Genomic DNA, 25,486 nt, shown 5'->3' on the forward strand with positions numbered 1-25,486 from the left:
TCTATCCATCATGGAGAGGGAAGAGTTATAAATCTCAACTGGCATCTTGCATGCTCTTTTGAAAGTCTAACCCAGTGGGATGGCAAAAGAGAGTAATTTTTTAAATGAAGAGACTTAGAGCTAATCTCTGCCGGACATGTACTTCCAACTCTGGCTTATGCTGAAACAAGTGCTTATTAAGGACAGGCTTGATTCCTTGCTTCTCATTCCTCTTCCCCCCGCCCCCCAGTAGAAACTCTCTACTCCACCAGCACTGTTCCTTTCAAGTCCTGAATTTATAAATGTGAGAAAACCCTCTCCCCATGATGTTTTCTTGCAGAATGGTCTGTGGGACAAGAAGAGTGATTGACAACTGCAGAAATTACATCTGAGGTTTAGTCCTGCAGGGAAAGGGGATACAAATTGCCTGCAAATTATCCACAAGTCCCTGATGAGCCTGAGGAGAAAATTTAAGAGGCTTCAGTCTTTCTTCAACAAACACGTTCACGTATTTCCCTTTGCTATAACACACAAACACCCAAGAGAAATTGTCCCTGTGAAAACACTACTTTTGTTTCTTATCCTTGTCAAATGTCGCAACAGTAAATGTGTAAATGCCAATTAATAGCCTTTATCATGTGCCAGTAGTGTTCTGTGTGTGATTCAGAACAGAAGGGGTATATGAGCTCTGATGGATGGGTTTATAATCTAAAAAAGAAATTAGGTTTTATGCTATAAAAACACATGGCGTTAACTTCATAGGGTGCGTAATGAAATAGCCTGTTTGCACTGCTGATCTTAATAAATATGCATCACTTGAGAAGAACTAAATACAATAGAATAATGGTACTCATAATGATGGGTGATACTTAGAAGTCTGAAAGGGACAGCTTATACTTCTCTCCTAACTAGAAGTACATGAAAGTGTGCTGCTCTAGACTTTGCACACACCTGGCTTACACTGTTGGGTTTTTGCAGCATTTGTACAGTGCTACTCAAAGTGTGACTGGCAAACAGTACTGATCTTCAAACTTTTTCTTACATCTCTTGATGTGAGAAGTATAGATCTTGAGAATAAGCGTTTAGAAACTTTTATATCACTTTGACAGAGTAATTGTATGTCTGTTGGATCTCATAATAACAAATTGGAGGCTGGCATTTTATATGTCTTTATCTTTTTAAATTTCAGTTTTTGAGTAATTCATTTTTTATCTTTACAAAAGATATCTTTTTGTCCATGACAAATTGGGGGAAAACTGGACCCTCAACACAGTTTGAGAAATGCTGTTCTAGAACGATGTGAAATAATTGATGGGATTAATAGAAAGCACCTCTTTAAGCCTTAGGTTTCTCACCTGGAAAATGGATTTAATAACAGCACTTACCTCGAGGCTGGATCTGAGAATTAAGGGAAGGTGGATGTATCTAAAGTGCTTAGCTTGGTGCCTGCCCTTAATAAGTGCCCCCTGCAACATTGGCTGTTGATATTGTGGACTAACAAAGACTTGAGGAGGTGCCATTCTGAATTGTGCGCACGTAGGACACAGTTTCTGTTTGTACAGGTCTTTGGTGAATACCCCCATCAACATGTAACCTCCCTCCAGAATCAGCCACCTGGTGTGACAGACTAGGAGTTCATTCCCTATTGACCTGCGTGAATCCACCACATTTGGCTTTGGTCTTCCTGACCATTCAGCGTAATTTCTCTACTATCACTGTATGGAATATTCTTCTGTATGTTACTTTCTGTCTTCCTGAAGTCATTACATTGATAAATTGCTGCAAGGCTCAACAACTGAATCATTCTGATCTTTGTTGTTTACTAAGCACTCGTATTATTTTGGGACCAGGATAAAATGACTTGTCACTCATGGACGGCAAGTATAGAGACACAAACCGGTTTCAAAAGATGCATCACTTTAGATGGTGCTTCATAGGGCAAAGAGAAAAACATGCAGTCTCTTCTAGTCAAAGAGGCCAAACAATTTTTTAAAAGTATGTTTTGACTCAATGTCAAAATTAAAGAACACTGCCTCTTCAACAAGCATTGTAGTGGCCAAAGAAAGTAGCCGGCTATTTTAGAGCATAAATGCTTAGTTGAGGATGAATCAACTAAAGAGTTTTTCCTTCTTGAATTACAACACATTGCAATGGAGAACATAACCTGGGTCTAAATCATGGTTTTGCAACTTAACTGGATCCATCAGGCAAATCCTTTACTCTCTTTGAGCTCAGTTTCCTAATGTACAAATCAGGAGCTAATGGGAAAAATGTTTGAGCATAATAGGTGCCTAAACAATATTAACTCCCTTCTTTATTCCATTAGTAAACTTCAATTATTTTTCTTTAAAATATTCAATGAGATGACTTTAACAAGTTTCCATGAATAGAATCAGACTTTCAAATATAAGAAAAATACTATGTCGGTATTTATTTTTAAAAACATCCACTGGATTTGGCAGATTCAGTAAACAGCAGACTGTGTAAAAACGTGACTGCCTCTTTCCAAGGTCAAGCATCTTCAACTCCTTTCCCTCCGCCTAGAACTCTTCGCTCTAGCCAGAACAACTTTCCGATGCGCGTGACTTGGCTCATTCTTATTTTTAGTCCTTTGTGTTGGACACTCTTCTTGAAATGACCTTCAGATGCCTCCCTGCCAAAGCCTGTGCTCTTTTAAAATTGTTCATCATTCGCGTCGTCCAGGAACGGGCAGAAAGAAATCTGGTCAGGCGATTCACTCCAGCTCGTCTCTCAGGACTGTAGGTGCTTCCAGGGAGCTGCTCTAGTCCCCACTTTGACTCATTTTCTGGCTACAATTTCCGACACATTTTTCCCTATTTGTGGATTCTTTCTCCTTATCAGAACCATAAAGTTTCATTTCTTGGGGTTACACTGAGGACATTCAGGATCAGAGAGGTTGTCACTTGCTCAAGGCCACACAATTGATGGCTGATTTTAAACAGGTAGCCAATTCTTTAGGCTTCATTTTAGCACTGTTTTCATTTCATGACCCTACTTCACTTAATGGGGAAATGGTTGGTATTACTGACTGACTGACTAGAAATCGTGGGGGAACTTCAGGCATGGAAAGGCACCTTTAGCAGGAGTAATAGCAGATGAGGGGCCTGGAGTGTGATGCAAGAGATGGGGGAGGAGAGGGGGTAAGGGAGGGTGAAAGGGTGCCTCAAAGGAATAATTGATTTACTCCAAGCATTTCACATTAAAAGAAAACAAAAAGCACCTAAACAGTATCAAAAACAACACATTTCTGCTTTACTTCTATTTTGTGCTTAATGAACAACACGACTGTCACTGCCAATGAAAACAGCAACAAAAACTGTGCTTTTCCCCTGGCACTAACTCTAAACAATCTACTGGATTTGGGTCAAAACTGTAAACTGCCAGCATGTTAAAAATAAAAACAGAAAAACAAACCTGGCCTTTTCCTTAAGGGTTGTAAGGGTGAATGCAGGAGAAGAGCCAGAGAGAAGAGATACTATAAAAAATAACTAGTGCAAACATCCTTGAACTGATGTTTTCTATAAAAATCTGTTGGCTGTGAATTGGACAGACTGAAGTGGGGAGGGAGAAAGGAATGGGGGATCAAGTGGTGTCTGCTTATTGTCAGCTAGCTTTCATGTAAAAGTCATGGCAGGGTCAGCAACAAACTAGCCAGGTGGCAACTCCAGGCCACGCTGCCATAAATAAATAGTTATGTACTAATGTCACACAACCAGAGCTAGATGCAAAGCATATGGGAAGAAAACATTCTGATGTAAATATTCAAAAAAACCCTACGGTTGCTAAATTCAGGATCCACTGTTGAAACTGGACTTTGAGATGCCTGGGAATATAAAGTGGTGAAGCTTTTTTAAGACCTGGACTAAAAATTTTTTTGAAATGTAGATTGTTTTCTTTCCAAAAAAATCCTTAACCTTTGACCTCAGAGAGTGTGACTTTTGCATGTAGTAATTAAGCATTCCTGAGAGTTGGCAAGAACACAGGCCCTGGAACCAAATTTCAGGAGTTTAAACTCTACCCCTGCTGCTTACTTGTTCTCATGACCTCTGGGAAGTGACTTAACCTTTTTATGCCTCAGTTTATTCACCCTGTACAAAAGGGAGGAGGAAGAGGAGGAAAGTGGCTATAGTACCTGCCTCAGAGGAAGTTATGAGGATTAAATGAGTTCAGTGTGTGGGGAGTGAACAGTATCTGGTGAATGCCATGTGCATGTGACCTATTATTATCAAGTAGTGTTATACAGGCTATTTATCCTAGACTATCTGCAGGACACTGGGCTAAGGAATCCATTCCTTGTACTATCCTATTTAGTCTTAGTAACCAGTAATTCAGTAACCCCATGAATTAAAAATCGGTTTTACAGACACGGGAACTGAGGCTTAGATGGATTAAGGAATTTATCCAAGGAGGCATATCTAAGCTGAACTTCCAACCCAGGCCTTACTGCAGATAAAAAAAAGTTTAACCACTTATACATTCTTTAAAATCTAAACACATTTCTTTCATTTACTTAAAATGTTAAAATTTGAACAAAAAACAGCAACACCTGGCCTTCCAAGAACAGAACAGATTTTTAAAACGGGATTAAAGGAGGGGCTCATGTACTAATAAATTGCCTCGGGAGAGCTGAGATCCGCTCACAGCACTTACAGAAAACAGATTCGTTCGCTGACTAATTTCTCCAAACAGTTATTGAGCGCCTACTATCTTCTAAGAGCTGGGGACACAAAGATGAAGAAGACGTGACTTCAGTCCTGGAGCACATAACTGTGGGGAGTGAGAGTGATATTCTTTTCTGTGGGCTGTTTGATGATGTTGGCTGTGTTTTCTACTCTGTTTCCTAACAGGATCAGAAGTGCCTCCCAAGCGAGCTGCAGACATTGTCAGACTGCCCTCAACACTAGCCAAGCTGTATGTCTACAGCGATCCTAGGGGGTTTTACTGCTCGACTCATACTCGTAGAAAGCTGAGAGACTTTAGTGAAGATGTGCTTTCTTTGTAGGCCAGTCTCGGTTTGGAGCTGCGCTAAAACTGGCGCGTTTGGAAGCGTATGGAAGCGTATTCAAATCGCGCGCCCTGGCTGTGGCTTTCCGGGGCTCAGGCTTAAGGATCGCGGGGCACCCGTATTCCCTGACGCCTGGTCTGTGCGCCAGGACTCACTGGCTTGAACTCCAGGAGCATCCTAGGTTGATGTCAGGTGGTCGCTGGCAGGATACCTGCCGGCTGAGATTTAGACGCCACCTCTGCAGCTACTTCCTGGTTGGTTGCCCGTATCTGACATGGCGGCTAGTTGCCTTCGGCCGGGCCCACTGCGGCTGCTCAGAAACCCGAGGCCGGGCGATCAGGTCTACCGCTGCTTCCCCGCCGCCGAGCTGCCGGGGAAGCCCCAGCTGGGCAGCTGGGGGTGCAGGGGGTAAAGGGGCAAGCCAAGGAAGACGAGGCCCCAGCGCTGTGCCGCTGGGTGCCCACCCCTCGTCTCCCAATACCAAGGCTGCTCGAGCCCAGCGTGTTTTTTTCTTGTCCCCGCCACCTCCCAGTCCCTGGCCCAACATGATACTGACCAAAGCCCAGTACGACGAGATAGCCCAGTGCCTAGTGTCTGTGCCGCCTACCAGGCAGAGCCTGAGGAAGCTGAAGCAGAGGTTCCCCAGGTAAGTGCCCGTCTCTCCCCTCTCACAGCTCTTTGCCTGCAGCAGCTGTGCCTAGGCAGCCCGGCCAGCGCTTAGGAACCACGTGTCACACGAGTGGGGAGGAACACTTGCGTGTCAGGTGTTAGGAGCTCAAGGATGGTGAAAAGATTTCTTATTTCACCTGCCTGCCACAGGAGACTCTTAGCGGATGAATCCTCAGCAGCTCCCAAGGCCTTGCAATTAAAATTCAAGCCAACAAATGTTTATTGAAAACTTGGTATGTTATTGAAAACTTGGTGTGGTAGGTGATGGGTGCACATGGTAGGTGCTCCATAAATGTCTAGTAGGTAATTGACAGATATGAGGAATGAATGATAGGTGGCAGGGCCCTCTCAAAGTGAAAATATAAAATGTAGATTCAGAAAGAGGAAATAGAAGATCCTTTTCAATTGGGCGCTGGCAACAAACAAGGGAGCACAGGCCTGACGTTGACTGTGCTCTCTGCTGCTGACTGTGGCTCTCCAGTGCGGTTAAGTGACCTCAGGGGTTGTCAGTCCCTTCAGAGAGACTTCGTGCCTTAGGGATTCCGCTCTTGGGTCAAGATTGGCCATTTAAACAGCCATGTGTATACACATTCCAGGTATATTTCATACTTCCTTCCTCCCCCGAACATGTCTTTTTTTCAGTGATTTTAGGATTATCCAACTTTCTGAGAAAGGACTTTAGGAATGATATACTACAGATTTCCTCATTTTAAAGATGGGCAAACTGAGGCCCAGACCTTGCACGGAAGAGCCAGTCCAGGACAACCAGGTGGTTGTACTTTTGCCCTGTTAAAAGTGTGGAATGTTTACTTTTCTTCTAATTCAAAACCAAATCCAAACTTGTCCCATTTTGTTTTGTGGCTCTAAGCACAATTAGCCCCTAATGGAGCGCTTCCCTGTCCTTGGTATGTAAACCCTTGAACAGACATCCCCATAGACGTGTTTCCTTGAGGAAAGAGAAGTTGTTGGATAATTGGTATTAATAAAGCACAAATTGAAGCATAAGTTGAAGGTCTTTTGACACAATTTTTTGAAGGACTCAGTTTTCCTAATCTGTAAAATAAAGGGATCTCTTTCTATATTTTCCAGATTTAATTTAGGGCAACATTTATCCCTTTATAGTCTTTAAGATTTTTATCAGACTTGCTAACAAGGAAAAAAATTGACAAATTAGAATTTAATTTTCTGTCGTTAACTCTTAGCAACTCTGCCAGTGAACAGTGAAATGGGTGAAGGCTGGTCAGCCTAGGGGATAGGTAGATTTTTCTGGGCAGTTTCAAGATGGATACATTAGATACATTTAGATATTCTGCTTTTGTTGTGCACTTATATTGCCACTGTATTTTGCTTCTCTTTCTTTTCCTCTCCCTCGCCCTCTTCTTTCTCTCATTCTTTCACTTTCCTTCTTTTCCGCGGCAATCACCTTGTCCTCTCCATGAGAGGTAACCTCCCCGTACTTTGCTGAAGGCCTCCCTTCCTTTGGTGGCACCATGCTGTCTTGCTTATTCTCTTATGCTTTTCTTTTTCTTATTCATGATATGCTCAAATATTTTTTACTTCTCCCAAACACCATTCAGGGAATAACTAACTGTTCTTCCACTGGAAACTTTATTTAGAGAGGCTGCACAACTTAGCTGCAAAAGAAGGAATTAAAGAGCCATTTAGGAACGAGTGGGGACTCTGTAAATAGTGTGGTTTTGGAGTCGACTTCACAGTTTTCATTATAGCACTGTTTTGCTTTAGATGATTGTTGCAAAGGACCTTTAGATTTGATAGTTCATTTTACCTCAGAGTCGATCGGGTAAGGACCTCGTAGATAATTTCTCGTGGTTCAAAGAGGTTAAGTGACTTGTCAGAAAGCCCAGAGGTGTTTAATGGCCAAATAGTGTCTAGAATACAGGTTTCTTGACTCAGAGTTCAGAGTTCTACGCTAAGCTGCCTTGATTAGCTTTAATATTAATAATAATAAAGCGGCAATTATGTCTTGGTGGCATTCGCATACATTGAGTTCTAAAAAAAATCAAAGTGCTGAAATGTTCTTAAAAGTTGCTAAAAGATGTTATTTTCCTGATTTTAAAAGTAGTACATACTCAGTAAAGAAAATAAAAATTATTTATACTCCTATAGCCCAGAAAATTTTTATTAATATTTTATATTTTTTCTTCCAGTCTTTTTTTCAGTGCAGTACTGTCTGCTAATATAGTTGTAGATCTTGCTTTTCTCACTTAACATATTGTGAGCATTCCTCATTTTCAAAAATGCTTCACAGTTTGTTTGAAATAACCAATAACATCACATTCTACAGTACCATCCATTTCCTTGTTGTTGGATATCAAAAGTTTTGTTTTTCTAGTTTTCTGATAATTATTTTTGTACATAGATCATGTCAAGTCTGCTTATTTTCTTACTTTAGATTTCCAGAGTTGGGAATGACCATGTAAGCAGTTTTCAAACTTTTGGTCTCCAGATCTTTTTACATTCTAAAAACTATTGAGTGGGGCTGGCCTGGTGGCCGAGTGGTTAAGTTCGGGCACTCCCCTTCGGTGGCCCAGGGTTTTGCTGGTTCAGATTCTGGGTGCAGACCTAGCACCACTCATCAAGCCATGCTTGAGGTGGCGTCCCACATAGAGAAACTAGAAGGACCTACAACTAGAATATACAACTATGTACTGGGGGGCTTTGGGGAGAAGAAGAAGAAGAAGAAGAAAAAAAAAACAAGATTGGCGACAGATGTTAGCTCAGGTGCCGATCTTTAAAAAAAAAAAAAGTATTGAGGACTCCAAAGAACTTTTGTTTATGTAGTTTATGTCTGTTGATTTTTACAAAAGTATAAATTAAAACTGAGAAATTTAAAAAAATTACATATTTCTTTAAAAATAACAATAATAAACTCATTACATGTTAACATAACACTTTCATGATTAATCACCATCATTTCAAAACAGTAGTGAGGAAATGGCATTTATACTTTTACAAATCTCTTTAATGCCTGTCTTAATAGAAGGAACACATATCTGCTGCATTCAAGTTATCATAAGTTGGTTTTGTGGGTTTTGTTTTTGTTTTGTTTTTTGGTGAGGAAGATTGGCCCTGAGCTAACATCTGTTGCCCATCCTCCTCTTTTTGCTTGAGGAAGATTGTCCCTGAGTTAACTTCTGTGGCAGTCTTCATCTATTTTGTATGTGGGATGCTGCCACAGCATGGCTGGATGAGCCATGTGTAGGTCTGCACCTGGGATTCGAACCTGTGAACCCAGGCCACCACTGCGGAGCACATGAACTTAACCACTGCACCACTAGGCCAGCCTCTATCATAAGTTGTTTTGATGAAAGAATATGAAGAAACTCTGGCTTCAGACAAATATGTATTTGGAAAAGATAAGAGTAATTTAATAGGCTTTTCAGATAATTGTGGATTTTTTCCCACTACATGAAACCCAACAAGTGATATTTTCTTAAAGGTTAATTGCAATGTGGAATGTGAAACTCTATCATAGACCTTTTCACATTCTGTTATGTTACAATCCATTGGCCTATCTTAACTTTGAGTGGATCTTTTACCCATGCATGAGTTTCATCATCATGCGTTCTTCGTTGGCAAAATGTTGGTTGTGAATTACCCAGATCTTTCTAATGTTGTCACCTTTCGTTCGTTACATAGAATCAAAAAAATCACAATTGTTAATATCCCTGCTGATTCCCATCTGAAAAGTTTGTAAGATTTGAAGCTGTCAAGCTTATGGTGACGGAGACGGAGTTTTCCAATATTTGAATTTTCCCTTGAAAGCTCAAATTTTATCATTGGCAAGAAATATTATCAGTTGTTTTCCTTGAAGTGACAGGCTCATCTTGTTTATTTTTGAGAAAATGTCTGCCAGATACCTAAATCTGGATAATCGTACTTTGTTCATAGTTCGAGTAAAAATGGTGTTCCATGGGAAGAGAGGCTAGTTCAGCTTTCAAACAATCATACACGTGTTCTCCCTTGAGAGAGCCATCACACTTGGATACGCAGTGGCTGTGCTTTGTGTTTACTTCTTATTTTGTCATATAGAATGTTAAAACGATGTGATTCAAAGGTTGAGATTTAATAAAATTAATAAGTGAATCTTAACATATTCTTATATGAAACTGGCTTTTTTTGTTTCCTGCAAGTGTGTGATGGTGAAGAATACAGTGACCCCAGGACTGTTGTGCCTGGCTTTGATTTGTCCTCAGGAGCTGGCAATTTTACTGCTATTGTCTTTGCACCACCAGTGCAAATGTCACACACGGGAAAAGGCCAATCACGTCTTAGTATTTCTATAAAAATCATTTTGACCTTGTAGATCCCTGAGAGGGTCTCAGGGACTCCAGGAGTCCATTGACCACACTTTGACAACCACTAGCTATTTCAAATCAAAGGATATTTATGTTTGAAGGATTTTGATGTGTGTTGTCAAACTACTATGAGAAAGATTGTACTAATTCTCTTACCAACAGGGCATGGGAGTATCCGCCTCGGCAATTTTTGCCAGCACTGAGCAGAGTCATTGTTTAATCTTTAATGTGCTAGATCAAAAAGATTTTCTTATTGAAATACGTTGTACAGTTTCCCAAAAGTTTATTGACCAGTAAACATTCTTCTTCTTGAATTACCTGCTTAGTGTCCTTTGCCTAATTTTCTATGAAAGTTTTTGCTGTTATTGTTTAGTGATTTGTTATTGTTTATTGATCTGCCTATGTTAAGGATGTTGATCCTTTATATGTCAGATATATTCCCAGTTGTTTGCTTTTGAATATTTTTCCATTTTTGATGTGCTTAACTTTAAATTCATGCTTTTTAACATTTTTATTTTTATGCTGAGGAAGTCCTGTCCTATCCTAAGATATGAAAAATAAATCTGTCACCTAAATTTTCTTCTAGGCTCTTTATGGCTTTCCTTCTTATTCTTAATTCTTTAATCTTTCTATCTTAAATTTGTTTTAGTATATGCTCAGAGGTAAAGATGTAGCTTATTTTTTTTCCCCCAAATTGTTTTTTACACTCTAGCTTTCACTTGCTAGCCTCATTCCTCCATGGCTTCTTTGTTTTCACTCAAATTACAAATTTATGTCCTTCAAAGTCACTATGTTGAAGCTTGGCAGTCCCCTTCAACCACTCTGGTTGCAGAATCCTCCAATTTAAAATGAAGGGGTTGGGTCTGGCCAGGTGGCGTAGCAGTTAAATTCATGCACTTGACTTTGGCGGCCTGTAGTTGGCAGGTTCAGATCCTGGCTGCGGACCTACACACCACTCATCAAGTCATGCTGTGGTGGCATCCCACATACAAAATAGAGGACGATTGCCACAGATGTTAGCTCAGCGACAGTCTTCCTCAAGCAAAAAGAAGATTGACAGCAGATGTTAGCTCAGGGCCAGTCTTCCTCACCAAAAAAAACAACTAAATAAAATAAAATGAAGGGGTAGAACTTTGTGATGTCTAATACTTTACAACTCCAAAATTCACCCTCATTTTATTCTTTTATTTTCTGCAGTTTTACAGTAATGGGCCTTTTGGTCCCAAGAACATAGGACATATTGTATTTAAGTACTTGCCGAGAAGGATACATTCATTGATTATATCTCCCAGTTTATTTGCTGAACCTTCTTATTCAGGTAGAAGGCCCCAACCCAGTCAGCTATTACTTATCAGATATAGTTTACATTATATTTTCTTGCCCAAACACTACATATGTATCATCATATATCACTCTTTCTTTATACATATTATAAAGATATGTATCTTATTTTGAAATAATTTTATGCCACAGAAAATTTGCAGAATTCTTATATTCCCTTCACCCAGTTTCCCCTAATGTTAACATCTTACATAACCACAGTACAGTTATCAAAATCAGGAAGTCAATTTTAATGCAATACAGTTAATTAATGTACAGACTTTTTTTGAACTTTGCATCTTTTTTCACTAATGTGCTTGTTCTATTCCAGGATCTCATGTCCCTTTTATTTTTTTAATCATATTCATTTATTTATTTTTGGAGGAAGATTATCCCTACGCAAACATCCACTGCCAGTCCTCCTCTTTTTGCTGAGGAAGACTGGCCCTGAGCTAACATCTGTGCCCATCTTCCTCTGCTTTATATGTGGGACACCTGCCACAGAACGGCTTGATTAGCGGTGCCATGTCTGCGCCTGGGATCTGAACTCCGGGCCACTGAAGCGAAGTGTGCGAACTTAACTGCTGCGCCACTGGGCTGGCCCCTGATGTCCCTTTTATATCCTGGGATCACACATTAGATTTAGTTGTCATGTCTTCTTGGTCTCCTCTAATCTGCAGCAGTTTCTTACTATTTTTTTGTCTTTCATGATCTTGACAGTTTTGAAGAGTACAGTTATTTTGTAGAATGTCCCTGAATTTGTATTTGATGTTTTCTCATGATTAGATTGAGGGTAAAAATTTTTGGCAAGAATACCCGAGAACTGATGTTGTGCCCTTCTCAGTGCATCGTATCAGCGGGCACATGACTTCATGTGCCTTATTACTGCTGAAATTAACCTTAGTCCTTTTAGTTAGGATGTGGTGTCTGTCAAGTTTCTCCATTGTAAAGTTACAGCTGTTCTCTTTCTAAAAAGTACCTTGTGGGGATATCTTTTGAGACTCTGCAAGTATCTTGTTTCTTGTCACGCTTTTTCCCACTGATTTTTAGCATCCACCAATGGTTCTTGCTTGAAACAGTTATTACTGCTATTCACCTAGTGGTAATTTTCTCTTTCTCTCACTGGAATACTCTTTTAACCAATATCATCCACTACCATCATTTTATGTGAAACAGCCCATCCTTAGTCAGCCCATGATTTTCACTGTACTTGCAGTTTATCCACCATTTACTGCATTTGGTCTGTAATAATTCACTGTATGCTCACTGTGTTTGTGGCACTGTTTGGGTATTTTTTAGAAAAGAGAATCATTTAGTAATTAATTTTGAATAGCTTGTAGTCTGTGGAAAGAGTTGAGGACACGTCCAATAGTTATAAATTATTAGAGTCATAGAAGGTTAGAAACCAAAGGATTTGTTGAACAGTTCGTTCAGATATGGGTACTTAAGTGGGATTCTTAGAGGAGATATACCTCTATTGGAAATTCTTTGGCTGGTAAACTAAGCCCTTTGGCACAAGTTTAATTTTTCCCTGAGTTCCCTTGCCGTGCATTAGTTACTTGGTTGCTATTTATGCCTATACTAATGAGTCATAAATCAAGCTCTTGATAAAATAAATCTCTAAATAAGCGTCTTTATCCCATTGCTATATCTTTGCCCTTAAGGATCCTGGCTCAGGTTTTTCTGATGGTGCCCTCCATGTTTCTAAGCGTGAGTTTCTGTCTTGGTTCACAAAATCTACTGTTTTCCCGCTCTTGGATCACAATACAGGCACCCATTCACTCATAAGAGGCTGTTTCTAGAGAAATCTCAGCAGGAGTAGTTAAAAACTTGTTTGGCTCGGCTCCCTGTGCTTAAACCAATATACGTGGTTCATTTTCTTGAAATCTTCACCTATCTCTACCGGAGAACTGGAGTTAAGGCTGCTCTACTGTGTGTTTGCCCGTGTTGAACTTAGTGGTTCTTGGTAGTGGACCTAGGAGTCTAGTTTGGTTAGGAGTGGAGTAATCAAGGGACTTGTTTGGGACAAGCACAATTTTACTTCACTTTTATAGGTTTTATTTATTTATTTTTTAAAATATTTATTTTTGCAGTAACATTGGTTTATAACATTATGTAAATTTCAGCTGTACATCATAATGTATTTCGAATTCTGTATAGATTACATCATGTTCGCGACTCAAAGACTAATTACAATCCATCACCACACAATGTGCTTAATCACCCCTTTTGCCCTCCCCATCCCCTCTTCCCTTCTGGTAACCACCAGTCCAATCTCTGTTGCTATATGTTTGTTTGTTATTGTGTTTATCTTCTACTTATGAATAAGATCATACAGTATTTGACTTTCTCCCTCTGACTTATGTCACTTAGCATAATACCCCCAGGGTCCATCCATGTTGTCACAAACGGCTGGATTTCATCATTTCTTACGGCTGTTCGTATTCCATCGTGTATATGTACCACATCTTCTTTATCCATTTGTCCCTTGATGGGCACCTAGGTTGCTTCCAAGTCTTAGCTATTGTGAATAATGCTGCGATGAACATAGGGTTGCATGTATCTTTATGCATTTGTGTTTTCAAGTTCTTTGGATAAATACCCAGCAGTGGAATAGCTGGATCATTTGGTAGATCTATTCTTAATTTTCTGAGGAATCTCCATACTGTTTTCCATAGTGGCTGCACCAGTTTGCACTCCCACCAGCAGTATATGAGGGTTCCCTTTTCTCCATATCCTGTCTAACACTTGTTGTTTCCTGTCTTGTTGACTGTAGCCATTCTGACCGGAGTGAGGTGATACCTCATTGTAGTTTTGGTTTGCATTTCCCTGATAGTTAATGATGTTGAACATCTTTCATGTGTCTGTTGGCCATCTGTATATCTTCTTTGAAGAAAAGTCTGTTCAGATCTTTTGCCCAGTTTTTAATTGTGTTGTCAGTTTTTTTGTTGTTGAGATGTATGAGTTCTTTGTATATTTTGGATATTAACCCCGTATCAGTTATATGGTTTGCAAATGTCTTCTCCCAATTGTTAGGTTGTCTTTTCGTTTTGTTGATGGTTTCCTTTGCTGTGCAGAAGTTTTTTAGTTTGATGTAGTCCCATTTGTTTATTTTTTCTCGTTTCCCTAGCCCCATCAGACATGGTATTATGCTCTTTGACATCAGTCTTAGCAGCATTTTTTCGAATACCTTGTCTGACCGGGCAAGCTTTTACATTTATTTAGGGTGGTTTGGTTTAATTTAATGCTGCCATTGGCTGCAGTTGTCCTTTTTAAAATAATGTCCCACCAACCCCCTCCCGACCTACCCAAGGATGCATCTTAAGCAGTCTGCTTTTCCTGTAGGGCATCTTGTGTTCCATTGTTTTTGCTTCCTGTAAAATTTGTTCTTGGACAATGACTTGGCTCTGCGTCTTTGTGTCTGAATCGCATTGCCTCATCTATAAAAGGAGGAATGAAACACTCCAGCGAGGAAGTGGAAGAAGCAGGATTCAAACCCAGGAGAGTCTGGCTTCAGTCTTAGTCTTGCTCTCACTCTGCTTCCTCTCACAGTTCCATTCCCTAAGACTGTGGTGAGGATTAGGTGAGGTAAGGCATGTAAACCAGTAGCATAGTTTGGTGGTCCTGGTGAGTGTTAAATGGATGGTGAATATGACTATTGCAATTATTAGAATTTGATAAATGGCCTACAGTAGAAGAAATGTCTAAATAGTAACCTTTTGAAACACATAAAACAAAATTTTGCTTTAAAATAAAGGCCCCTAGATTTGCAGAAAAGAAAAATGTTTATATGGACCAGTTGATTGTATGGCTGTGAACACATAGATTTGATCATTAGATGATTATGGCCCGGATATCAGAAACATGTCTTAAATCTTTCAAAGTAACATATAATGTCCTTTTTAAAAAACTTTTTAACCTTTATTCGCTGATTTTTAAGAATTATAGCAGCACATTGCAGTATATAATTAATAGTGTAGGGCTTGGTTTACTTAATTAGAAGATTATTCTTATTAGCTTTGTTCTCTCAATTGAATTGAGAGTTGATTCTCAGTTTGTGGTCAATATTCTATATTTCTGATAATGTTGTGGTGGACCTGAGTTCCAGAATAATGAGTGAGACTAGCACATAAATGGAGAAAAAGTCTTTTATTGAACTGGAAATTCTTTTAGTGGTTTTGCGAGAGAAATAGAATTAATTTACATGACCTTCAAAAATAATATCATATACTCAGGAAATATATCTAGGAGTATTTCTGTATTGATCATTATTGCAAATTGGAATATAATTTGGTCTACAAATTGGTCTGAGAGAAGAATATGGTTATTTCTTTTAGTCATCTTTTAAAGTATGATTTTTTTGTTCCATAAGATGTCAGGTTTTTATTTTGTTGCTGCGTTGGAGCCTAGCTTTAAAGACTCTTCTAGGAGGTTATTTTGTTAAGTCTGTGGCCCCTTTGGTTTCTGAAAGAAGGGCTTAGCTTTTATCAGATATTTGTACTCCGTTGGTTTTGTGTAGTTGCAAACATGAAATGAGCTTGAATTCCTACAAAGGAGTATTTGAAGAAAACCTCAGATAATGTTTTCCTGAGAAGAACTCACATGCTGACTCGGTGTCCTATTAGTCTGAAGGAGAAATTTTCATGTTATTAGTTTATTGACTTCATCTTTAAGTCCGTATTTCTAGAGTCTGCTAAGTGATAACCCATACCAGAATGTTTACTGGTACAATAAAGAGGAATTATGCATTTCCCTAGGAGAAAATGTTCAATAGAAGCATAGAGTAGTAAGTTTTTATTATTTGACTTTCAACAAATGTTGACTGAATTTACCATTATGTTTTTATTACACATTTTGTGCCTTTTTGCCGTATTGGTTGAATTTTCCTTAAAAACAAAACAACCAATCTACAAGTACACACATAGTTAGAATGAAAAGTGACCTTAATGTATAAAATTCATATACTCATATGAAAATCAGCTGGGAGATTCGTAAAGAATAAATTTTCCTTTATCTTATTTTATTTTATTTTCAATTGTCTTTTTCTTGAAGGAAATGTTTTCAAATGTTTGATTCCAGGTATCTTTTTCTCTTTCTTCATTTCTACTGTCGATTGCTTACGCAGTGAGCCAATGTACAGGGAACACAGTAAAGGCGCTGGGGAGCAGCTCCTGACTGAATGACAAGTCTCCCTTTCTAGATAATGAGCAGAACAGACAGCTGGATCCGGGATGGTTTGGTTCATGGTTTGGAAACCAGCGTGGAGCAATCTGTGCCTCATGTATTAAAGATGGCGCATGGCTGGTCATGAATCCAGCCGTTTCCTGGCCACTGTGGGGGACTAATACCTGCCTCTACTTTTCTCTCCTGTCCCTTTCCATCCCTACCTTTCAGGAAGCATCGCGATAACATCTTGATAACAAGAGTTAATCACTCTTCCTCATAACCAAAAGCTTCCTTCTTGCCAAAGATTAGTGACCCGGTTGACAATGTCAGCTTTTTCAAGTGCTTTCTCTTGACTGAGGGGTGATCTTTTCTGTTCCTTCTGGCTTCAGGATAGTGAATAAAGTTATTTGTTTTGTGTTTTTTAGCCTAGTGTGGTGTTGAAACTGTGACCTCATAAGTGCCGGAAGTTTCACTGAGATAACTGTGAGCTCTGCAATTTTCCATCCAAAGTAAAATGTTAAAATATCTCGACTTCTTTTATGTGTTTTAAATATTGAGATTCAGCTGCTAAAAATGTTTGAAAACTGTTAAACTTAGAGAAATAACTTCAAGCCCACAGGGATAAATGTTTTGAAACAAAGAAAGCAATACAAGTAGAGGAAAAAGTAAGGTGCTTTCGTGTCTCTTGATAACTGTTGTTCAGTCAAATAAGTAAGTGCTGGGTCTTTCCATGACTGAATGCTGGCCCCTGCTACTTGGGGCAACCTATGTGACCCTCAGGCTTTTTCTGAGGTTGTCCTGGGAGCAGTGGTCATATACAAGATGGAGACTTAAAATATGTGGTGTGTTGTCACCACCTCTCCCCAACGTAATTCATATATTTAATTTTAATTTTTTGGTTATTGTTAAGACCTGTCCTTTGCTCCAGGCCCAAGAAAGGATGAGACATAAACTCTGATCTTGTATTTATCCTGTTTTAGGAAATAGGAGGCATAGCGGACCTTGATATTTACAAGGGTTATCACTTGGGGCTGATGAAAATCCCCAGATATGCGGCTAGCAGTATATAGGATGGCAGGGTCCATAGGCTTTGCACTGCAGCTGTTTGGTTAAGCTCACTTATCAGCTAATTGACTTGCTGCTCCCCAAATCAGCCTCACGGTGTGATTCAGATTTACACTCAGCAAGTTTATGAATAACTGTTTGTCATGAATATTTGTGATCACTCTCAATAGTCAGAACTGGGTGTGTTTAATCAAGGAATGCTGTGGGACCCAACTACAGCTTTAGGATGAATAGAAATGCAGGGTGAAACCTCCCTGGTTTGTCACTCATGCCTGGGCCATACCTTAGCCTCCTAAGGTTCCATAACTTATGAGGCAGTGTCTAAGACTTGTGGGGCAATAGGCTTTTTGTAGATGGCCTTCTTTGTGGATGGGATGTGGGACACTAACACGTCCCACTTCAGCAGCCCAGGGTTCACGGGTTCAGATCCCAGGTGTGGATCTACACACTGCTCATCAAGCCATGCTGTAGTGGCGTCCCACATACAGAATGGAGGAAGATTGGCACAGATGTTAGCTCAGTGACAATCTTCCTCAAGCAAAAAGAGGAAGATTGACAACAGGTGTTCACTCAGGGCCAGTCTTCCTCACCAAAAAAAAAAAAAAAGACTAAAGTGTCATTTAAATACACCTTCCTACGATTACACATGAAATTAGACTGGTGATTTATTGTTTTCAGCTTTTTTGTTTCTGTCTACAATTCTCCCAAGTTAATACCATCTTTTGCTTAAGGTATATTACACTGCTGTTTGTTTTTGCTGATAATATTGGTAGGGAAAGCTAATAAAATTTGAAATTAACTTGCACTTCAAGCCCCATTTAGCTAAGATTGTAAATGGACTGGGAGTATGAGAGAGACTCTGTTGTATAGCATTAAAAACCCCACAGGCTCTCACAGCCTACATGTGACAACCCCCAAACATCGTTTCTTAACTGATGAAGTTAGGATTATCCAGATTCTTATTTCCTGAGGTCAACGAAAATACATATTGACGTAAAAAGACATTTAACCTTCAATTTCTAACATTTTGAATTTTTATTTGCCCTTTGGCGTGCGTGTTTGGAGCTCTTCGTGTGCAGATCACAAACGCTCCTCCAGAGGGACTTGCATACCTCTCTCATTCTTTCAGATGCAGTGACTTATAGAGTGTTGGATTGAGATAGCAGTTGAGATCATCTAGTCAAATTGGTTAAGGTTCTAGCTGCAGAAACCAGGGGAGGAGTACCACTGGGTGATTTGACCAGAGTTGCACATCTGGAGGCAAAACCCTTCCCCACATGCTCTTTAACCAGAAATCACAGACGCCCATCTCTCTAGGGGCCAGGCAGGTGCAGCAAGGAGTGAATGAATGAAGCTGGCCTGGTTGGGATTGTGGCAAGGTGAGGGGACAGTTGTGTGCACTAACAAGGCAGCCACAACTTTGTGCCAGTCATAGACAGCTGCGCAGGGATGTGGGCCCAGTGCTGCCAGCTCTTCTGTTCTCTAGAAAGCAGCTCCAGATCTGAGTTTTTAGAAGGAGTATCTTGAGTTTTAGATGTTGTTAATTTGTTTGAATTTTTGAAAACACTGTATGGGCCCACAGTTTCCTGGCCAAACAGAACAAGTCTGTGGGCTGAGTTTGGCCTACAGCCAATGAGTGCTGGAACTAGCTTCTTCTAGCTTGGGAGAGCTGATCGTAAGCATCTTCTCCCAACTCGACAAACTGACCTCACATTGGTAGCTTAAGATCAGCCGCAGTGGGAGTGTTTACAGCACAGAAATTGGCAAACGCTGCAAACCTGGGCTCCCCCCATTCTTCCCCACCGTCTCCAAAGGCATTTCTTAAAGCCCCCGTGACCTGCATACCATCACCAGTTTGAGACTTTTGCATTACACATTATGACCCTGTGGCATGTCTTTTCCAGAATTTTCTTAATCCAGTTTATTCTGATTTTTACAGCTTTTTTCCTGAGAAGGGCTCAAAATACTTACATCTGTATCTCATTTATTCTTATAATATTTTTGTGAGTGTCGGACTTTCTCCCTTTTTTTTCTTTTGTTCAAAGAGAGGATACATATTTTTTTCCCCACCATAGTTAGTGTGGAGACTAGGATTCCAGCCTTGAGCCTTAGCAGTACTTAGTATGTTGTAGGTTTTATGATACATATCATAAAGGACGTTTTACTGAAATGACCTGAAGAAAATGCTGCTTGGTTCAAAAACAAACAAAAAAACAGCCCATGTGCCCATGTCCCATTTAATCCCTTTCAAAATAGATTAATTAGCTAAATTTAGGGCTATTACAGTGATTCTGCAGTCTCTGTAGGAATTTAGAAATATTCCTGTGGTGCACCTGAGGATTTATCATGTCAGAAATTATTTCCAGAGAAACTTCAAGCTTAGGTGTTACATCTTCAATTGGTAGTTACTCCCATAGAAAAAGAAAAGAAAGCATTTCTACAAATATAATGAAGAACAACAGTTAGATACCCAATTGACTCCAACTTGATTTAGTACAATTTTGTGAAGACCCAATTATCAGATGTTCAGCTGTATTTCTTTTCTACATCTAAAGTATCAGTAATAAAATAATAAGACAATATACAACTAACACAGAAGTGGACAATAAGATTAATAGTGTTAGGCAAGAATATGTATACTTCAGAATGCAAGTGGAGTTCTGTGTGGGGATAGGCCCACACCAGTGGGCTGGCCGGGAGCTATTGAGTTTGGCAGAGTTGTCATAGCCTGTTCTTGACCTTGGGTGGTTTATTTTGCACTCTCTGCTGATGGTTAATTATTTTATAAATCAATAGTAGGCAAAACCCTATTATTGTGAATTCCAGAAGGCTCTTCAGGTTTTTGTTGTAAAGGCAGTTTTAGATATTGGTTTAAGGAACTTGCTTCTGGAACTAGACATATGAATTCTGGCTTCATGACCTACTTGCTAGGTGACCTTCGGTAATTTTCTTCACCTCTTGGTGCCTCATTGTCTTTATTGTAAAATGTTGTTGTTATGAACTTGAAATGAGATAGTACATATGAAATGATTAGCACAGTTCCTAATACTGTGTCAAATAAGTTTTTGCTGCTGCTGCTGTTATTCTTTCCATTATTGATTTAAGGATGCTTGTTGCAATGAGATTTATGCTTATAATAATTAGACTCATAATATTAGAACTTAAAAGATTTTGCCAGCCCTTTTATTTTCTAGGTTTCCAAAATGTTTTCCTTTTTACCCCCAGGGTAATAAGAAAGCTACTTTAGTAAATTGTGGTGAAGTCCTTAGGTGATACTGGCAACTAAGATGTAATATTACATTGATGAAAAATGGGCATATTTAGAGCCAGCTCTGACGGCCTAGTGGTAAAGTTCAGTGCAGTATGCTTTGGTAGCCCAGGTTCATTTCCTGGTTGTAGAACCACTCTACCCGTTTGTCAGTTGCCATGCTGTGGCGGCGGTTCACACAGAAGAACTAGAGGGACTTACAGCTAGGATATACAACCGTGCACTGGGGCTTTGGGGAGGGAAAAAAAAAGAGGAAGATTGGCAACAGATATTAGCTCAGGGCAAATCTTTACCTAAGAGGAAGAAAAGGCATATTTAGATTTAGTTTGATCCCCTCTCCCCCTCAACAGAAAATAGTTATGTAACATGATCTCTGCCTAACACAGAATAAGTGAGAATGTTAAAATCTGAGATTTTTAAAGTGTTTTCTTGTCTTATTCCTTTTCTCAATTGCTACCCCCCATATCCTGGAAGCTCTTTTACGTTCTTGCCTCACCTTGATAACAAAGTGGTTGGAATTTATGAAAGATATTTGGGTGAATACCAGTTTTGGAGTCTGGGTTCTATGTCTGGGAAGTAGCCTGAGTCCAATAATTATGTGAGCTCAGGTGTGAGTCTTCCAGGGCAAGGAGATTTTGTAGGATGCCCCAGATTGTCACATGAGTGTGAAGAGATTTTAGTGTTATATAATATAAGTATAAGTAAATTTGAAGAATGAGTGCCTTTTAAACAATCTTAAAATCTATCCATGCTACTAATACTCATGAAAAGACTTTGTGGTAAACACAAAGAAATTGCATAAACTTTTTTTTTTTGGTGAGAGAGGCTGGCCCTGAGCTCACATCTGTCTGTTACCAAACTCCCTCTTTTTGCTTGAGGAAGAATGGCCCTGAGCTAACAGTCATCCTCTATTTTGTATGTGGGATGCCACCACAGCATGGCTTGTTGAGTGGTATGTAGGTCCGCAACCGGGATCCAAACCCACGAACCCCAGGCCACTGAAGCAGGGTGTACAAACCCAACCACTATGCCACGGCGCTGGCCCCTGCACAAACTTTTTGCAGAAAATAGATTTATTGTTCCTTAAGGCTTTGGTTTTTATTAATTACAGTGTATTGCAGAATGCTGCCTGCAAAGAATTTGTTTAATTTATCTTATTTGTGCAGTTGTGCTGATCGTATAGTTGCAATAATAATGAGCTGGGCAAGGTGGTGGGTCTTCCCCTTCCTTTTGTGCTCTATTACAGAGCGTGTCTTCCTCCAGGTCTGGGTCAAAGAGGGGCTTTTGGGTTCAGACCTACTTCGCTGCTTGGGTCAGATTGGAATACAAGTATTAAAACTAGCCAGAGATCTTTGCGTTTTTAAAAAAATAATACTTAAAAATTTGAGTGACACTGAAAAATAGTGGCCTGTAGCCAAAGATTATGGAAGTAAAAGTCACAATTCTATTATAGATTGTATTTTGAGGACAATTATTTGTCATTTAACTCTCCTGAAGTGTGAAAGCAAGACTTGGTTGGTTTTGTTTCATTTGTTAGAGGTGTGGAAGGAGTCTAGATTTGGTACATTGTCATGAGAAATATTTTATTCATGTGATAGCTTTTTGGACAATTGTATTCTGCACCATATTATAATGGCACAATAAATTGCTGCATATACTGTCTGCTGAATATGACTTTACCATGAAAAATTTGATGCATGGAGAAGGAAAGGTTGGAATATATCAACCTTTTCTGACAAGGGACTTTGAATTTTGACCTAATACAGGTGACCTTTGTGCGCAATAAAAGTGAGCTTAATCTTGAGGTCAAGGTTGAGGTGAATGGCAGGGCAATGTGGCGGATCTTATGCTGATTGTGGGTACTTCAGAGTCTACCTAGCTATTGGCTCAATGAGAGTCTGGCACTTTTTTTTTTAATTTGTAGCGTTTCCAGGAGCTTATTTATAGCATGTTGTTTAGCTCTTTCAGGCCACCCCATCTCCTCAAAGCTGAGCTATCTGTGTAGTTGTGGTAAGTTTGTCGCTTTTTATAAAGTTTACTATTTCTGAGCAAGAGATATGAGTGTGCTATTATTTTCTGTTCTGTAGATAACCCGTAGCTAAAAATAAAAATGTTCTTATGGCTTATGGAAAAGACAACTGACATATATAACCTTGGAACTGAAAATCTCTCTTCTTTTAAAAGGTTTATTTCTTTGACAAGTTGAACTCTTGTCATCTAACTTTGGAACTGTCAGAAGAATTTTTAAGTCATTTGTATCTTTATCTAGAGTATAATTAAGAGAACTCTTGTGAATTATTGTCTTAAAAGGTTTAGATGATTTAAAGACTGCTTATTCCCTTGAAAGTTCCTTTGAAATGCATCCACTAATGCATTTACATTATAATATTATATGATATATTTTTAGGGTTTTGCCTGCTGCACACGGAAGGAAAATTGTTTTAAATTTTTAGATAAATTTCACTATCAAAAACCTCAACTGTTTTGTCATAGATGAAATTACACCTTCGCAAACATCAGAAAAACACCTGGCAATGTTATATTGTGTGAACACAGTGAATATTCTGCCCAAATAATTGGTTGAAACAACAAACAGTTGGGGGAGAGTGTCAGACTCTGATGGAAAGAACTTCTACTCTTTTAATCGAGCCTGCAAAATATATTCCCCAGGACTGATCAGCTCTGAAGCGCTGAGGTTTGATGATTGGAATGGCAGGAAACCATGCTTTCAGGACATAACGAATTGACGAGGCCATCCATCATTTGTTAGCATACGCTGAAACATGGGCTCTGTGTGCAGAGGCCTGTGATTTAGTAAATACTTGGGAGATGAATAGAGCTTACACACAAGGGAAGATATGGCTGTCCTTCAGCAGCCTGAGACCCAGGCGCCTGCTGAGAAGGCCATCTGACGGCACATCATCAGTAACTGGCCTGTCACAGTCAGCGGTGCCCACCGACCATCGCCAGTATATTAAATGCATTTTTAATATCTGCTTCAGTAGATTTAATGAAGAAAATTTAGTTTCTATACTCCAAGCACTGCTTCTTCAAGTGTTCTGTAGCATGGACTCGTGCCTACAGAAGAAAGGGGGAAGACCATGCTGGTGGTTAGGGAGTTGGTGGAAAAAGAAACTCAGACAAAATAACGTGCAAATGAAAAATACTTTTAGCAGACTTGGCATCCTGTTGATGTGAAAAAGGTCATTTTTTTTGTTTTTAATATACAAAGAGGTTTTGAAATAGTTCCTTAGGCTCTAATTCCCTTCTTGCCTCGCAAACCCTTTCCCTAGGAAGGTTGAACCTGCTGGTAGGGGAAGTGAGCCTACTGTTCTGAAAGGAAATCTTAGAACGGGAATATTATGGTTTGGCATCTTTTGGATAGAGAGACTCAATTTTAAATTAGTTTGTCTTTTAAGATACTGTTTGAATCTTAGGATTTTTGCATGAAGATGTAAGATTTTTCTTAGCTAGTTGCTTTCACGTGTTTGAATGTTGAACTTCACTCATTAATCAAGGTTAGTATATATTTGGTGTCATGCAGAACAGCTCAAAATGAATGTGAAAAAAATTCATTGCCAACTTGATTAAAAAGTGCTCTTATACATTCTTGGACTAGAAGGTTTCTTTAAACAATGTGATTTTAAAATGTTCTATTTTTATATTCCACCAAAGTGTGTAGATTCATTCTTTTTAATGAGTTTCAGTGTTGACATTATTTACTACAAAACAGCAAGACAACCAATTAGATATTGTTGCAAGCATGCACTTTAAAGGTTTCCCCTCTTGTTTAAAAAAAAAAAAAAATCCAGAATATGCTCTCATGTTCACAGAAGAAGAAGCTACGGAATGGGACCTATAAATCTGATTCCTGCATGTGTCAAAACAGTAATGTATTAAATGCATATTATTATAAAAATTTAAGACATGTCTTAAACACACTTACATTTTTATAACACATGGCAATATTAAATAATACATTTCCTTGTTAGCATCTGTTTGCCGTCATTGTTGGCAAGACCTATGATTTATTGCTTAAATTAATGACCAAGACCATTTTGGACCTGATATATGCCCCTAAGCTTATTACATCACTAAATAAAATAAAATGTATGCACTTGTGACAGAGTTATTTTTATAATTGTTTATCCCTTTAAGTGCCCTATTCAGTGATTCACTGAAAGGTTCATAATGGTTGGCTTGTAACCAGAAAATAATCTCAGAAAGGTAAAATATATTTCTTGTCCAGAAAGAAAATGCCAGAGTGATGGCGATGATAGGGGTCTCAGCAAGAATTTGCAACACTCAAACTCGTTGTTCTTTTCTCCAATGCTCTTAATTAATTCTTGTTGAATTTTTTTGATGCATAGCCTCCCCCCCCCACCACCCCAGTTCTTACAGCTATCTGTTAATATTAGAGCGCTTCTTTATAGAAACTCTTCAATATGGGTAAAGTGGTTTTGCTGTTACATAAAGCTGCAAGGGTTAAATTGTTCTTTACTAAGGATTTTTCAGGCGCCATTATCACCATGCATTAAACTGAGCAAGATTATTTTCCTATTTTTAGTTCTTTTCTTTTGGGAGATTGGAACTTTCCTGTTTTTATATTGAACTCTGTTTGACTTCATAGTCTTTATCTTTCCTTTCTGAGGGTGCAGTATGAGACAGCTTTCA

At 39.1% G+C, this 25,486-nt stretch overlaps 1 protein-coding gene across 4 annotated transcripts in view; it reads left to right on the plus strand.

Moving 5' to 3' along the window:
• The first annotated feature begins 5,156 nt into the window (after nt 1-5,156).
• Nucleotides 5,157-25,486, plus strand: part of CDIN1 (CDAN1 interacting nuclease 1) — a 209,736-nt gene continuing 189,406 nt past the window's right edge. For 2 of the 4 annotated variants that reach the window (XM_046648627.1, XM_046648618.1), the window contains exon 1: nt 5,158-5,651. In XM_046648627.1, the coding sequence (XP_046504583.1) occupies nt 5,191-5,651 (461 nt within the window). In that variant the 5' untranslated portion in view covers nt 5,158-5,190. Of the gene's footprint in view, nt 5,652-25,486 lie in introns of all 4 variants that reach the window. The other 2 variants (XM_046648609.1, XM_046648600.1) reach the window with 2 other exon arrangements.

The sequence above is a fragment of the Equus quagga genome, chromosome 2 (genome assembly GCF_021613505.1).
Source record: "Equus quagga isolate Etosha38 chromosome 2, UCLA_HA_Equagga_1.0, whole genome shotgun sequence".
In the NCBI taxonomy this organism is placed as follows: domain Eukaryota; kingdom Metazoa; phylum Chordata; class Mammalia; order Perissodactyla; family Equidae; genus Equus; species Equus quagga.